At 40.3% G+C, this 16,477-nt stretch overlaps 2 protein-coding genes and 2 non-coding genes across 6 annotated transcripts in view; all 4 read left to right on the forward strand.

Moving 5' to 3' along the window:
- Nucleotides 1-547: 547 nt before the first annotated feature.
- LOC146711799 (plexin domain-containing protein 1-like) lies at nt 548-11,696 on the forward strand. Of its 2 annotated transcripts, none has more exons than XM_085454802.1 (14): nt 548-881; nt 6,538-6,704; nt 6,987-7,130; nt 9,640-9,709; nt 9,807-9,929; nt 10,021-10,139; nt 10,241-10,340; nt 10,416-10,511; nt 10,600-10,681; nt 10,748-10,808; nt 10,901-11,021; nt 11,114-11,149; nt 11,216-11,379; nt 11,486-11,696. In XM_085454802.1, exons 1-14 carry the CDS (start codon nt 803-805, stop codon nt 11,597-11,599), a joined length of 1,476 nt encoding a protein of 491 aa, XP_085310928.1. In that variant the 5' UTR covers nt 548-802; the 3' UTR covers nt 11,600-11,696. The 2 variants fall into 2 exon arrangements, with proteins under 2 accessions (XP_085310928.1, XP_085310929.1); XM_085454803.1 differs by lacking the exon at nt 548-881 and adding an exon at nt 5,284-5,340.
- trnac-gca (transfer RNA cysteine (anticodon GCA)) lies at nt 7,337-7,408 on the forward strand. The gene has a single exon. It is a non-coding gene; the product is annotated as a tRNA-Cys (tRNA).
- Nucleotides 8,899-8,970, forward strand: trnac-gca (transfer RNA cysteine (anticodon GCA)). Its single transcript has one exon. It is a non-coding gene; the product is annotated as a tRNA-Cys (tRNA).
- Nucleotides 11,697-12,548: 852 nt separating the features above from the next.
- The window catches only part of lasp1 (LIM and SH3 protein 1), a 30,925-nt gene continuing 26,996 nt past the window's right edge, over nt 12,549-16,477 (forward strand). For both annotated transcript variants that reach the window (XM_085454804.1, XM_085454806.1), the window contains exon 1: nt 12,549-12,876. In XM_085454804.1, the coding sequence (XP_085310930.1) occupies nt 12,808-12,876 (69 nt within the window). In that variant the 5' untranslated portion in view covers nt 12,549-12,807. The remainder of the gene's footprint in view (nt 12,877-16,477) is intronic.

Consider the following 16,477-nt stretch of genomic DNA (forward strand, 5'->3'; position numbering starts at 1 on the left):
TATCCGTTTATTTACTGTCCTCACATTGTCACTGTGTGAAAACTGCCACCTGCTGCTGTCATGCTGTATACTGTGTTTACAATCGGGATTATGAGACATGGTACTGATTATCTCTCCAGCTGTGAATCTAATAAACTCTCAGCTGTCATTTTCCCTGCCAAAGATCCCATGTTTGCTCGCATAGCAGATAGAGATAATTAAATAGAGAGGTGGTGGAGTGAACCGCATTACTTGCAAACTTTGCTTTTTGCCAGTTTGCATGTCATCTAAAGCAGGCCTTTTACAAAACCGCTGGAAATTAAATTCCTACAAAGAAAGTTTTGTGTGCCATGTAGGCTACGAAAGGTTAATGACAATGTTTAGGTTTTAGGTCTGGCCTTGTTAGCATCATGATCGCCACGTCTAATCTAAGATGTCAGATTTCTGACCGTCCTCACAGCCCGTTTGGACAGAGGGAGGCGCCATTCTGCTGCTGCCATTGTTGGTCTTACTTTTATTATTTCTCTGAATGATGCTGTGATTCCAGAGAACTTCACTGACGAATGAGCAGAGTTGCTGTGTGGTTAATATAAACAGAAAGGAGGCAAACTCAAGGTCCAGACCTTTTGTGGACCCCAGCGAGCTGATCTCTGTGTCTTTGCAATCACCATGGCAGCAGGGGAACAACGTTGAGGAGGAGAGAAGGGGTGTAGTTACAAACAGGGTGGTGTGCGCCGGCAGTGAGATCGAGAGTGGAGAAAGAGGAGAAAAGAGGAGCAGAGACGAGGCTGTCATTTTTGCTTTTGTCTTTTTCAGGTCAAACATGTGTCTGAGGTTGGTGATGCTATTTCTCTGTCTCTCCCAAACACAGCTTGCTGAAGTTTGGGTTCAGCAGCAGACAGGTGAGCTCGGTGTCTTTTTCATGCATCATCATTAATGCTTTTGTTTATTTTGCCTGATTTTGTCGCAAAGATGCTTAAGCCTGCAGGTGATTTTTCTCTGGCAGCTTCTCCATATATATGTTTTTAATCATTTGCTGTATGCTTTGAAGCCAGTGCACTGGTATTTATGATTAGCAATAACAGTTGTTTTCTCATTTACTCAAAAGCTAAGCAAACATTTGCAATTTTTATTTACAGAATGTGTGTTTTTAACATTTTCATCCTGATGTTGCACATGCGACTCTGCGTGTTAATTTAATTTGCTCTAAGCCACAGAACATCAGTAGGAATCTTTATGGAGCAGCAAATGGGTATACCATGCCCTTTTCATTTTACACACAACAAGTGAATGAACTAGTTTACAATAAAGGGCACAATAAAAATACCCTCTTCCACAAGCATGCGACAGAGTCTAAACAGCAACCCACAAACAGCCCGTCTCAGGTTAAAATTAGATTTAGACTTGTTTTTCTTCTTGCATCCCTGCAAGTTTGGCACAACTTTTTACGAGCCTGCTGCATGGACGACGTGAGTCTATCGCTTGCATTTCCATCGCGAGATATACAAATATGTCGAGTAGTGGTTGGGAAACATGTTAGCTGATTTGGGAGTCTGAATCTCTGGAAACTCCCTTCTTGCATCCCAGCTCATCCTTTCAGCGATTCCTGAGCTAAAACAGCTGTCTGAGAAAGAGATATGATATAAACTGAAAATTGGTCATACTTTTTCTTCCTCGGGATAGAGCTCATCAGAAAGCTTATTTCATTAAAACAGCGGAAAGTTTGAGAGTTCTTCTGCATCATAGTGTTGCGAAGGAGGGACTCCGTGTTCTTGCAACATTAGGGGTCAACTGTCTCTGTTGATCTAGCATAATCCTCCTTTCCTTTTCTTAATAGTTCTTATCTGCACTGCCACTCAACATTATATACAGTTCAACCTTTTTAAAAAAATCACTCTGGCCCGAAAGCCATCAACATCATCTGAACCAGACTGTAAAAACACAGAGCCCTGAGGTGAAATGAATCGTGCACCCAGAAATGACCTCAGTGTTTGGCCTCTCATCATTTGTCCTGCTGAGAAGTTTGCTTAACAAATAGCCTGAAGTTAATCCAGGCATTTTGGAGCAAAGTATAAAAAAAATATTACAAGAAAGAGAAACAAAGTGACAGATTGTTTTCTAAGACTGAGCCACAGATAGGATGTTATTGTCTGCGGGCCCTTATTTTATAAAAGTCATGTGTAATGTCACTGGCGATAGCAAAACACGGATGTGTTTTAGGAAAGTGGCAGGAACAAAAACAGCCATCTGCCAACAGCTGAGCAACTTTGAATTATGTAGTTATTTGGAGAAGGCTTTGTATATGAAATAGCTGCGGTCTGAGCTTTGTCTCCTTAATTCATTTCTCTTATCTGAAAATGAAAAGCAGAAATGTTTTCGTGTCTTGAACGCAGAGATTTTGTTTCTCCATAGCAGAAGAAAAGTGAGGTAATCAGTACATTTGTTTTCTTAACAAAGACTTGTCTCTTGTCTTTAAAGGCTCAACATGAAATTTGTTGCACCCTCTTGGGGTTATCGTTTGACATGTTTTATATTCTGGGTGTTATTTTTAAAGGATGTTCCTCTAAAATCATTAAACTATTGCAACAGCATGCCAGCACATGAGAGCGAGTCCACTTATCAGCTATCTCATTAGAACTGGGAGACTTCAAGTTTAATGTGTGCTTTCTATTGAAACTGCACTTCTACAATTCAGACACGCTCTTTGAAATGAACCAGGGGACGTTTGGTGCTTCATGCCAAATCCTTCAGCCTCTGCACAGGAAGGGTGTGTCCTCTCAGACCACTCTGAGCTGACCACTTGCAGAAAAAGGCAGCTAAATGTTGTGGTTTGGTAGCTCCTAAAAGAGTGGGCAGAGATCAGTTTTCATTCCAAAACATCTGCCTATTTAGTGCAGGGGGGGAAAGGTTTCTCTTTTACCTCATGAGGCTTTTATTTGGTTATCCTTTATCTTATTCTTTTAAACTTTAACCCAGCAAACAAACCTTTTTTAAAATAATCAAGTTAGACCAAACTCCATCTATATACGTGACCCGTTGTGGCTTTCTTCTTTATTATCTCTTTATCCAAACTCTGTGCAAATGTTAATTTTCTCAGGTATTACCTTCTAACCAGGGAATCACCCGAAACTGCACAAAGCCAGAAAGACGCACTAAACAAATCTCGATGCACAGTCACTACTCAATCCTCTCTCTGTTGCACCTCCTTTCTTGTGTGGGTCTTTTTGTGAAGTAATAACATTTATATGCTAGGTTTCCATTCATTTTCTAAAATGTTTGGCCATATGTTTAAACATTTTAATGAAAGGCTCAAAATTTTTAGAATCAGCCTAACCTTAGTCTAAACAGTTTTTATAGCTATATCTTGCAATTCCAAAGACAATTCCAGTGTTATGAATTAGTTCAAGTGAATCTTGAAATTAAATCTCAAAGCATGACTGAAAAGGGGGGTTTCTATTTTCTTCCACTGCACAATCTTCTATTCCAAGAAATGTTGTTAGACACCAAGCAGACTGGACTGCATTATGCAGTTTCAGCTCACTTGCAGAGTCTGACTCAAATCTCACTGCTTTGTCTGCCAGTAAATTCAATAAAATGCCTAGTGGGGGTCATGATGACCCAAGTAGATATCATAGCTTCATATTCAGTACATGCACTCCTCCCAGCTTTTGTTATACTAGAATATGTCCATCTGCTGCACTGCAGACATCCTTTGTGCTCTTACCTCATAGATGCCACTACAGGGTGGATCTGGTGCTCAGCGATCACACGTCTAGGCGTAATATACAAGCTGCCACGAACACATTGACGCAGCACTTAATTGATTGAAAGGGTGGAGAGTAGCATAAATACAATGAGTTCCCTATGAGGTCAAAACATTTGAGCTGCCACTTTAGAAACTTGTTAAATGACACAGTGTAGCTTTGGTGACTGTGGAAGACATCAGCATTATAACTGTGAATGCAGAGCGATGTTTAAAGCAGGCCTCGCCAATGTCCCACACAGTCTGAACTCTGGGGGTTTGGCACAAGACAAAGCTGAGGGACCAGCAGGCCTGAGCTCTCCTCCCACACTCAAGACAGAAACGCAGGCATCAAACCAACATCAACTGACATTTCGCTGGCAAGAGAGGAGCTCCACTGGGTACTGGCACCCATTGAAACTCGGTTACGGAATTATGGCCAAATTGAAAATGTCTGAGTCAATATATAAATGTTGCTTTCCTGATTATTGTCTGACTTTTCTTTGCTGAGGCTTCTTTATGGAAAACTACAGCAAGAAAGGATTCAGATCTACTCTGTTAATTTTCTCATTAACACAAGCTGGGGTGGGAGGTGTCTGCATGCAAAGGAGCCCTCCCATTGTCCTCAATTAGACTTGACAACATGAGCACAACAAGAGTTAAACAACACACACGGTGTTTTACACTGAACAGATTGAGTTCACTCTTCAGCTACATACACCCTTTCTGAGCTTTTGAAAACAGTAAAATCGGTACTAAAATTTCCAGGTAAATTACAACACACAGCTGTGATGTTAGGCTGCATTACGCTATATTCAACTCAGGTGTGCAAGACTGAGTCACTGCAACAGGTGGCTTTAGCTTGCTTTTAAAACATGACTATCATTCTTTTCCATACCAACGAACTAGCAGTTTCTATTTTGATAACTAATACAAAAGAGTGTAGGCTGCAGGTGGCTAGCCTGACTTAAGCTGAAACTAGTTTCTACTGCTGCAAAGAAATAAATGCATAGTATTGTCCCAGCTTCAATTCAATTAACGATGAAGCTGCAACATTTCAGCAGTGTTAACGTTTAAGATCTTCTCTGTCGCGTTAGCTCATGGATGAGTTAGCAGTACTTGCTAGGATTAGCGTGACCTGGAGAGCAAGCAGGTCCATATTACCTAAGTAACAACCTAAATTATGGCGTTTGAATGTTAGTTTACGGAGTGTTTGAGCGCAGGTTTCCCAGCCGGACCACTGCAGGTCCGGCAAGTTACCTTGCTCATTTTTAATCTGCTCAATTGCGAAGACTCCCTGCAAGAAGTCACCGGAGCAACAGAGACGAACTCTTCGCGGCAGCCGGGCTGACCACGGCAATACATTAACGGTGATTCTGAAAGGAAACTGAGCTTGACGGGGTGATTAAGTTGGCTTTTTTTTATATATATAATCCGAGACCTTTCCAACGCTACTTGAAAAAAATCCCCTGTAGTTTGCTGAAAGCCCAAAACAGCAAACGTTACGTACAGGCGACGACCCTCATTTAGGGTTAGATGAGACACCCCGTAAAGAAGTGGCACTGCCGGGGGTTTATATAGGCTGCTGCGTGACGTCATCGTCGTGTCCCGTAATCTAGGTAAAAATCCCGCAATCAACTGTCGTAAATAGAGCAATGACTGTAGACAGATGAATGTATCTTACCAGGTTTAATTTTTCAAGGCAGGAAAACTGGCAAAAAAAAAAACATATTGCACGAAAGGGTTTGCCCTTGATGTTATCCCCTAACTAAACAATGCAAGCTGATTCAAACCAGAATTGATTGACAAATGCCAGCAGGAAAACATTTAAATCACTTTATTTTGAGAAACTTGCTAGTCCACAACTGAAATTCATTAGATGGCACCTACAAAACACCAAAGGCAAGGTTAACAGTTAGGAGACCACTCTAGGATGCTGAAAACGTAGCAGTGTATTTTGACTAGGCCATAAAAGGAAAATATTAAGACAGAGGAACTTAAATATAGGCCTAGAAATAATTTTGAGAACTTAGTAACATCTGTTAAGCATGATAGAAACACATGATTGATTGGGGGTCCTTTGGTAGCAAAGTGAACTATCTGAACTGCATAATGAAGCCAGTTTCCTCCTACAACAGGTCAATGGCAGCTGCAAACTATGCAAGGACTATTTAGAGACATTTTTAAATTTAATTGTATTTATTTATTTTTGCCATTATCTTTGAACTGATTCTTTAGAGCTGAGAGGAGACATTGTTCATTGTGTTGCTTCATGTGTAGACCTGCACTGGTTCCAGACGTTGTGCAAGGACAAAGATGTCCACAGGTTTACATCCAACTCTCAGTATAAACATACCAGCAGACATGCATTTTCCACACTCCATAAGAAATTACAGGATGGTGTTAAAATAAACACCTAAAATTAACCAGGAATTTGTGGCTTGAAAGAAAGACAAGTTGTCAATTAAAACACCCAGAATTTTAAAACAAGTCCTACCTACCCCAGTTTGCTTACTACAGTATGGTTTTCTTTGTTTATAGGGTCTGACAGTTCTTTCCGAGCGTCAGTAAATATTATTTGTATCCTATTTATTTTCATTCAACAAGGGCATTTAACTGACAAGGCTACAGCTGATACCGGCTTGGCTGACTGACTGAGCACTAAGCATGACCTTAGACCTTCAGTCTGAATAAAAATGAAGTGTTTCATGTGCATTTTATTTTTGAAGGCAGTGAAATGAAACCAGCAGGTTTATAATCTGAAATGCATCCTGACTAGGGCAGCACTGTAAAATCATATGCATTATTTTGGACAGATGATTGGTACAGTGTGGTCCCACAGCACCACGAAGAGTCTAATGGAGGTGACAGCAATGCTTATAGAACACTGAGGTCATCTTCGGGCCACACTAGAGTAAGCAGGGCAGTTCTGGGTGGAGGACTAAGCATCACTACCCTCCCAGACAATATGACACGTGTAGTGGTAAGTTATACACCACAGTGTTCCTTATTACTGTAATGGTTTGTGGCGTTTAATATGTTCTTGGCTCTTACCTGGTTGTATTTGTTTTACTTGGAGTTAAACACTGCCCTCTTTTGGAAAGAAGCATTTACTCTTCTCTGCTTACGCGGAGAAGCTGTGCCCAACACCTGAAATTTATTATTTAACCGTGTTCTCTGGGAACTTTTAATCCTTTTGCAACATACTCTGTCAACACACATCATGCTTTTAAAGCTCTAATCTCTTCTGTTTTCTGCATGGAAGGAGGATTCTGGCAAATATTACACATGGCGCATCTTTGGTCCAGAGGACCAACGTACTGAGAACCTGTGGATAGACATGAATGATGTCCGGCATGGTCAAGTCAGAGTCCATGGCATTCTGTCAAATTCATACAAACAGGCTGTGGTGAGTCTCACACACAGACATAAGTGAACCGTCTTACTTTCGGTTTCTTTCTTAACCCATAAAAACCATATTAATGAAGTAAAATTTTACAGAGTTAAAAATTAAAATGATTTGAACCCTTGAATAGAATTTCTCCTGGTTTGTAGACTAAGTGGCTCACTACAACATTTCTTTACACCTGGTCTACAAAGTTGGTATTTGTGCATGGGGGTATAGCTCAGTGGTAGAGCATTTGACTGCAGATCAAGAGGTCCCCAGTTCAAATCTGGGTGCCCCCTACATATATATGCACTGCTTACTTTGTTAAGCTGAACTGCTTCTTTACTTCCATGTTCAAGACAACCTGCTGGAAGCAAATGGGTGACAGAAACAATACAATTCATGGGAGCTCTCCAAAATTGGGCAATAGAACATTTGAAAAAAATTGCCTTTTTGTACTCCAACATTTGAATGGTATGATCAGGATTTGGCATTAACAACATCAAGGCATGAATCCTTTCTGCCTCACCACTGCCAATATTCAGGCTGGTGGTGGTGTAATGGTGTGGGCGAAATTTTCTTGGCACACCTTGGGCCCCTTACTACCAACCCCAACTGAGCATTATTTACATGAGTCACCTTGCATATTGTTGCTGACCATGTCTATCTCTTTTTGATCGCAGTGCACCCTTTTCAAATGGCTGCTTCCAGCAGGATAACATGCCACAACATAGCTCAGATCACCTCAACCCTGTTTCTTGAACACAACAGCGAGTACCTCTGCAATCAACAGATTTAAATCCAATAGAATACCTTTGAGATCCAATAAATTTGCAGCAACTGTGTCCTTTAATGACAATATGGTCCTTAATCTATGAGGACTGTTTCCAGCATCTTGTTGAAATTGTGCCACAAAGAATTAAAGCAGGCAAAGTGCTGAATCCAGGCAAAGCATTCATCACAGCACTAGCAAGCTGTACCTAACAAATTGGCCAGCAAGTGTCGCTTGCTCCACATTTTTACTGTATTTTTTCACCATATTTCTTTTAAAACTGACAGTTTTGGTTCATCATCCAGCTGAAGTATAAAAAGAATATGTTCCTGCAACCTGGCAAATACTTAATAATTCTACATTAATTAGAAATACCTGAAAATTTCCTTTAACATTTGATATGAGACCAAGCCAAGATGAAGTTCCCTTGTAAATATGTGGTTGCATGGAAGCTGAGGCACATTAACATATTGGTAAATGTGAGGAGCTGCAAAACTGAGATATATTAATACACTTTAAATATAGAAAGGTGAAAACTACAAAGAGTGAAGACTGATGGTAAATGGTAAATGGTCTGTATTTGTATAGCGCTTTACTAGTCCCTAAGGACCCCAAAGCGCTTTACACATTCAGTCATCCACCCATTCACACACACATTCACACACTGGTGGACTGATGGAAAATTTTTATACTTGGTTACAGCAGGAGCATGTTCCCGCTCTTGATCCTAATAATAATAATAATAATAATAATGTGAGTTTTAGGCATGAATTATAGTGTTTTGGATGTTAGTTATTTAGAAGAATATCTGCTTTGGAAAGTTAACACCCAGCCAGTTCAACTGTCTGTACTTACAAAGCCAAGTTGTTGCTATAATTCAGTTAGTACACTGAAAAACAATTACATCAGACAGCATGCTGGGAAAATGTTAATCACAGACAGGCTGCTTCCAGTCACATGTCCAGATCCTGTACACCCAATGTGTCGTGATAAGACCAGTTGCTAAACTCACATGTAGGGGGTATAGCTCAGTGGTAGAGCATTTGACTGCAGATCGAGAGGTCCCTGGTTCAAATCCGGGTGCCCCCTTATTTAGATTTTGGTCATGACAAACTGATGTAGTTCTTGTAAGATAACATACAGGATTTTCGTCACATTAGAAATACAGCTGGTTGTAAAATTGAGTATTGTGCTCATTTACAGTTACATGTTTTTATTATTGTACTCTATCAGAGAAGCTCAGCATGTTGCCCAGTTCAGAATGCTGCATATTTATCTTATATGATCTTTCATGTAGCCGTGCAGCTCCTTTCCCATAAAGCCACTCTCCTTTTAGGCCATCATTTCTTCTGATTAGCGGCCCCTCACGTACAGCAAGTGGGTGTTGCTTCTGTGCTCATAGCTAGAGCTGTGTGCCTGAGATGACCATATTAAATATATTCCTTTGTTCTTTCTCATTCAGAGGAAGAAAAGTAGAAAAGACTGTGTGAAACAGAGCAGTCTGAAAGTCTTTTTAAAAAACAAAGTAGAACAAATCTTTTTACTGAGAGATTTGTCCAAAACAAAGGTTTTCCCAGAGATTTTGAAGCTTCTTTGTACCATATAAGGAGCAGCTGGGGTGCTTTTAACTGCAGAATAACAAATCAAAACATGACAACAAAGAAATTTCTTCAATCTGTTTTTTTTTTGATGACAGATAAATCATTTTTTTTAATCTCTTCTTTTGTCTGTGTCTGTTTGAATCTTCTCTTTTTGCAGCGAGTAGCCCTGTCCTTTGACTTTCCTTTTTATGGACATTACCTGAGGCAGATTACCATAGCAACCGGAGGTACGTTTTGATTTTCTAACAGATGTTCAAGTGACCTTCTGCAGTGCAGTAAGTTGTACACAAGTCTTACATATTTTTCCTTCTGGCCTTTTTCCAGGGTTTATCTTCACAGGGGACATTACTCACCGTATGCTGACTGCAACACAGTACATCGCCCCTTTAATGGCTAATTTCGACCCCAGCTACTCCAAAGAATCCACTGTGCAATACCTTGATAATGGTATAATACCATCTGACATTTGAACATGTCCTTGAGTATGAGATTGTCTGATCTTTCTGTTTGATTTCTATTTGGCTTTCATTATCTTCAGGTGAGGTCTTTGTGGTCCAGTGGGAGCATGTCAGAATCCCCGGCAAAGAGTCAGTAGGAGGTTTTACCTTTCAAGTTGCTCTTTACAAAACAGGAACCATCACTTTCAGCTACAGAGACGTGAGGAACATTTCTGCTCTTTGCTCTTACTGGCATTCTCAGATCAGGTCACTTGATCTTATTTTTGCAAGTATTAAGTGAAACTTCTTTGTGTTTACCAGATACCTCTGTCGGTAGACGTGATCAGTTCAGCTGAGCACCCAGTGAAGGCTGGGTTATCTGATGCCTTCATGGTCATGTCGCCGTCTTCTCAGTCAGCAGGTCAGCAATAATTGTGCACTACAATAAAGTGCTACCATAAAAAAACACATATAAATCATAATATTTCCATTTCAGATCTCCCACGGCAAATGATCTATGAGTACCATCGAGTTGAGATAGACGTTACAAAGATTACCAACTACTCTGCTGTTGAGTTCACTCCTTTGCCTAGTAAGTGAATATCTAAATCTCCAGAGATTTCTTTCCACAGTCAAAGATTTAAAAATCAGCAGTGTTTTCCTTTTCTTTCCCTGTGCAGCCTGCCTTCTGCATGACAGCTGTGAGCTCTGCCTCTCAGCCAGCCAAACCTCTGGTTGTAGTTGGTGTCACGTACTGCAGAGGTGAGTGGGGAATTCTGCAAACCGACAGTGTTAGAAAAACAATCATTTTAATGTCTCCTGTTTTAGATGCTCAGACGGCATGGACAGACACAGACAAGAATGGCTGGATTATGCTTGTGCAGAAGAGGTATAGTTGGACTAAATATCAGTTTATTGTATTGTATTGTCCACGTTTCAACATGTGTTTATCATTAATTGCACTGTCAACTGTATTGGCAGAGCCAAGGCGCAACATGTGAGGATTACTCCAGGAATGACAACTCCACTGGGGCCTCCATCACGCCAGAGATCGAGGACATTACCTTTCTGACTCCACGACAAAAGGGCTGTGACAGTGACGGTGAGAATATGGAACTAAACTCTGTGTGTTTGCTCAGTAAAAACAACAAACAGAATCTACAATGGAATAAGTATTTAAACTTTTACTTTCAGATGAATCTAAACATCAAGTTTTCAAGACTGGTAGTGGTGAGTACCACTTGTAGAAACTGGTAAGATTAGGTTTGGGAATGAATTCTTAAGAATTTGTCTTAGTTCCAGATGTAAAAACTGATTCTTCAACCAAGAGCGTTGGGTTTGCTAACACTGGCTTGATCGCTGGCTTAGCATCTGCCCTGGTGCTGCTCTTGGCCCTGATACTGGTATCTCTTTACATCAGCTACCATCCTTCTGCTGTATCACCACTTTACCTCATTCAGGTGAGTTCAAAACATATCCTATACATGTTCAGTCTGAGTCAAGCTGATGTTCATATTCTAAACAATGATAATAATATGAGTATTATTATTACTTGATGCATTTCAGCGACGCAAGAGCTACTGGCCCTCCTTGAAGTTTCAAAAGCAAGAGTCTGGTTACACGGAAGTGGAAGGAGGTGGTCATGAAAAAGACAGCATTGTTGAAGCCGGGCCATGTTAAATCCATGTGAAGGGAATTATGGATCATGCATGTTGTGCAAATAACTACATTGGAAATTGAGTTCCAAATAAAGGATTAAAAGTCTTTTTTAAAAACATACCTTAAAGGGATGGTGCTGTTGTTGAACATTATTTAGAAATGCAAGGTTTTCATAGTCCCTCCACTGCATTACACTGTAAAATGCATGCCATTAAGCTGACATACATAAACTTTGCAGTTTTTTCATCAGATAAGCAAAGATATGAGAAAGTGAGCTTCACTTTCAGTTCCTGCTGCTCTTGATTGCGATTGTGATGCTTTTGAGTTCCACTTTTTTGTCTTGCTCAAATGTAACCCTATCATTTCCTGAACAGTACTCCCGCTTGAAATGCATGCTTTGTTGGGGGGGGGGGTGTAACTAAAGATTCTGCATTTTTCTTCTATGCTGTACATAAAATAAGTGTAAACAAATAGTCTAATGTTGCAGCTGGCTACACACATTAAATAATGTAGGCCGATACGCAGATACAGTGCAACTCTTTTGTCAGCAGATGTCACTCTAAACAAAAGGATCACATGAGCAGTGAAGTAGGGTATGTAGTGCAGTGAACGTGGCAGATGTGTAAAATTTGATGTGAGAAAACTGGACTGGTGAAGCACAAAAAAAGAAAAGGGGAAAAAACCCTATAAAGATGATCACACAAGTTTTCTATGCGAGCACAGATGGTTAAGTTTGATATGCAAATGCACAGGCGGCGATTGGACCTTCATACTGTTACAGAAAACTGAAATAATGTTGCTTCATTTCCAAGTAAAACAGTGCTATAGTCCCAGTTAAATATATAAATGTACGAATGTTCTCGTTCCTTATTTTGTAGTAATATTTTTTCTTTTTCAGAAATAAAAACAAACATAAAAAAAACAAAAAAACGGATCCTCCTACACAACCTCTTCCCTTTCTGCTCGGACACGCGCAGTCGAGGGAGGAAGAGAGGGGGGCGGCGGGAGCGCGCTTTCCGTCTCTGGTTAGTGGACTGACAGCCAGCTGTGCAGCTACAACGACAACAACCTCCTGGATTTCCTACATACAACTAGATTAGAGTTGGTCTGCTACTGCTTCTAATCATACATTATAGCTGTTTTTCGGAGCAAACACTCGACGGCACACAGCTACGACCAGTATCATCGGCGTTTTCTGTGCTAACTAGCTAGAAGAGCATTCCTCCAACATGAATCCGTTGTGTAGCAGATGTAATCTAGTCGTTTACCCCACGGAAAAAGTGAATTGTCTGGACAAGGTAAGAACCGAAACCTTCTCGTTTTCGTATCTTTCTTTCTTAAATTAATGCTGATACACTGCCGTGGAGTGGTGCAGTGACTCAACTTATTTCAGCACCCCAAAAACTACAAATTTCACATATTTTTGTGAATGAATCGAACACCCCAGCTGGACAGGTATTTCGCTAGCCTTGCAGGCTAACGGCTAACTCACGTCTGGAAGGCGACGGCACAACAGTGCGTACACTAAAATCAAATTAAACCGCATTGTGGTATTGGTGGGTTATCTTAAGGGACCGGAATTTGTATTTTTGTCCCAAAGATGATAGCCTCAAGCTGTGGTACGGATTTACCCCAACCAGCACTTCACAGTGCTTCCGGAGAGCCATGTCTAGTCTAGGCCTGGCTCCAACCGCTGCTTTGACGAAACCTGACAATCAACGTTTTTAGCCTCGATGGCAGATTCATTGTGTGTATTTAAAAATTATCTATTAACGCACGATATATAAAGAGAACGGTATAGTCCCGTTGTCATATTTTTCGTGTCCACTGTTGTTGAAGACAACGTGGACTGATGTGGACGTGTCTGTGTCTAATTCACTGGCTAATCCAGGTCAGGGATGATTAGTCGAGCCGCCTAGTTAGTTTTTAGGCAAAGTAGACGTATAATCTAATCAATTGTAGCCACAGTGGATCTGTCGAAGCTACCAATTTACACGGGAGCAACAACTGGTGTTAACATGGTGCTGCACGTCGTCTTCCTCTTTCCCTTTCAGCTTTGATGAGGCAAAGGTGTCCAGAATGTGTTGAATATTGCAGCAATCACTTCTAATGTAAATCTGTAAAGAGAGATTGCACTCGCTGTGTTGATCAGGGTGGGGTCTGGTTGCTTGATATATGATCCATAGGTTATATCTGACCAAAGAAGGACCTGGGGCAAGTACCTAATTTGTCTAATGGAAGTCTGAATGGTCAATGAAAATCAATGCCTGTTGAGTTGTCTTATCTGTTGGGCTTAACAGATGGAAAAGGTGTAGAAAGACACATTCACAAAGCAGTTTATCTAAAGGAACATCAGCTCTGACTGGATACGTTACTGCTCTGCTTCACGGTTGTCTTCCCCAAGTGCCCTGTATTCAAATACATTTAGGTTTTCCTGCATAAGCACCGTAGTACAAGTCATTTTAGCATGCTAGAAAGTTAGTGTAAATGTGAGTCAAATTGCCTGAACTACAGCTTGAATGCAGGCTGTAATTCAGCCTGAAGGAGCGTGCATTCCAGCAGACAGACACTCCCGTAAAACGTGCTCTGTCAGTGGCCTGCTGTGCTATCTCCCTTCTCTGAACTGAGCACAGAAGTGTAGCCCGCCGTCTGTCTTAGCTGCCATTCCACATCAGCGCACACCCCCTTTTAGACATGCCAAAACAACCTCCCTTTCCCCTTCTCCATGGGACACACACACATTGCCATTCTATTTTTGTTTTAAGCAGCAGAGTTGACGATTTTTTTTCATGTACCAGGCTAGCTCAGGTGAATGCTCAGGGGCCTAAGGGCTCTGACACGTCTGTGTTTTTAATCTAAACCAAGTATCTTAACCTGACAAGCTTCTTCTTTTAATATCCCTCTTTTGAGAGGCTAAACCACATAGGCTTTTTTGTCTGACAGCTGCATTCCTGTATAGCGGGGTAGGGCCCCGCGGGCAGCCGAACACACGTAAAGACAGGAAGTGAATTTTAGTTCAAGCTGTTGTTGGTAACGGTTTTGCCTTGTCATTTGGCTTCCTTTGACTACCTAAAATGCTTGCTGGTAGTAATGAGACGAGATGCATATTTGGCTCTAGTGTCCGACTCATATCTACCAGAGTGGCTTTTTGTCGCTTGAGTTGAGGGCAGCTTTTGAACTGTAGCCAGTGAAACTTTTAACAAGGAAGTGTTTTTTTAAAAGCACAGGCTAATATGCAAATCACACTAGGTTCACTTTAAGTTGATATGCAGTTCTTGGATAAATAAAATTATTGGTGTGTTTTATTAAGCGATAGATTCAACACTTTAGCGGGAAGTGTGGATTTTCAAGTTAAACTGAGTATCTGTGCAGAGTCACAGAAACACTCAAACAAGCTTTGCAGGAGTGTCTGTGAATTTATCATTGCCGCATGCTGTCTGCGTTTTGTATGACTGAAATATGCAAACTATTCCCACCCACAGGTGAAATGAAAGTTCTTGAACATCTTTAAGGGGGTTCATTAATAATTAACTGTGACGTATGTGTGGTTGTGTTCACAAACTAGCTGAACTGGTTAATTAGTTCTGAAGTTTAAAGCTTTTTCAAATGTATGTAAATATTGTGAGAGTGTGCGTTATGACGGCTTGTGTTTTATTAAGTATGTAAAACATGCACTACTTCGACATGTTTGGCTTGTGAGCCTGTTAGTTGGGTCAACATATTTTGATTGTTCTTTGGAATTTATTTGTTGAAGCATGTCAGACACAGCTTTTATGCAACCAGTTATCTCCCACATTGTATCAAGTTTAGTAGGTAAGTCTCAGCCTAACTCTGAACAAGCAACCTTTTGACAGAAAGCCAGAAGATATACAGATTAGCCAAAGCCAGATGGGAACTTTATTTATATGAAAATGAAATGGAAAACTTTTATGGCGCAAACAAAGAAGAAATAGCATTGTATGTGCTTTATAAGTGCTTTTTATTTGTTATTTTATGTTTAAATGATTTCACATATTTAAACTGTGAGAATAGTGTTCTCGCAAACTGGGGAAAATTGAACAAATATCATGTCTTAATATTTGTACATGGCAATATATGATGCTATGGATATCTCTTTATTCATATAAGTAAATATAGACATGCAATACTGTAGTCACTCGAATTAAAACTGACATTTCATAAACATTTCATAGTTTGTTCATAAAAGCAGGCAGTTTCCCAATGACACGTTTTGGTTTCTTTGAAGTGGGACTGTTTGAGGACCTGATCCACAGTCTGTGTGTTACCTACAATGATGGTTAACGGCTCAGAAGCTAACCAACATACTGCTGTGGATGGAGTCCACACCAAATTGCATTTATCCTCCTGAAAAATCAATACTGCTTTTATGTATGCTATATTTAGAAGTTTTTTACTGCTTTATCCACCATTAGACACCTCTTTCAAACGAGGAACTGAAGGCGCTGTGCTTGTAAAAGCAACCAGTCTCCATTGAAAAAACAGATCTACCACAGTCTCTGCTCAGTTAATGTTATAGTGTGACTTTAGTTTTTTAATAAGGTAACTTGGGTCCAAACTAATATGCTAAACATAAACATTTACAGCAGTAGACCAACACCACCTGTTATCTGCTTGGAAGAACTGCTGTTTTCATCAACAATCTGGTCGTTTCAAAAAAAAAGAGCAATTTCTTTCTTAATGTCTGGTTTATAACTTCGCATCTGACATGTTTTGTTGCTCTCTAACCAATCTTTTAGAGTTATGGCTAACTTGTGTCCCATTTTTTTTTACTGTCATTGTTAACAATGTGGTTAGTGTGTAATTCCTCTGCTGTGGAACAATAGTGTCTAAGATGGGAGCTTCAGTTGTACTGCTCCCTTTCAATCCCTGGAAGTTGTT

The sequence above is a fragment of the Copadichromis virginalis genome, linkage group LG4 (assembly GCF_057382275.1).
Source record: "Copadichromis virginalis isolate Kocher_CV1m ecotype Utaka linkage group LG4, C_Virginalis_male_GT1.1, whole genome shotgun sequence".
In the NCBI taxonomy this organism is placed as follows: Eukaryota; Metazoa; Chordata; class Actinopteri; order Cichliformes; family Cichlidae; genus Copadichromis; species Copadichromis virginalis.

Excerpts from the sequence above, each read along its gene's own strand:
- LOC146711799 (XM_085454802.1), top strand. The coding sequence starts at position 803 with ATGTGTCTGAGGTTGGTGATGCTATTTCTCTGTCTCTCCCAAACACAG. Across the intron at positions 7,131-9,639 it reads ATTCATACAAACAGGCTGTG|CGAGTAGCCCTGTCCTTTGA; the intron begins GTGAGTCTCACA and ends CTCTTTTTGCAG. Across the intron at positions 11,150-11,215 it reads AGTTTTCAAGACTGGTAGTG|TTCCAGATGTAAAAACTGAT; the intron begins GTGAGTACCACT and ends AATTTGTCTTAG.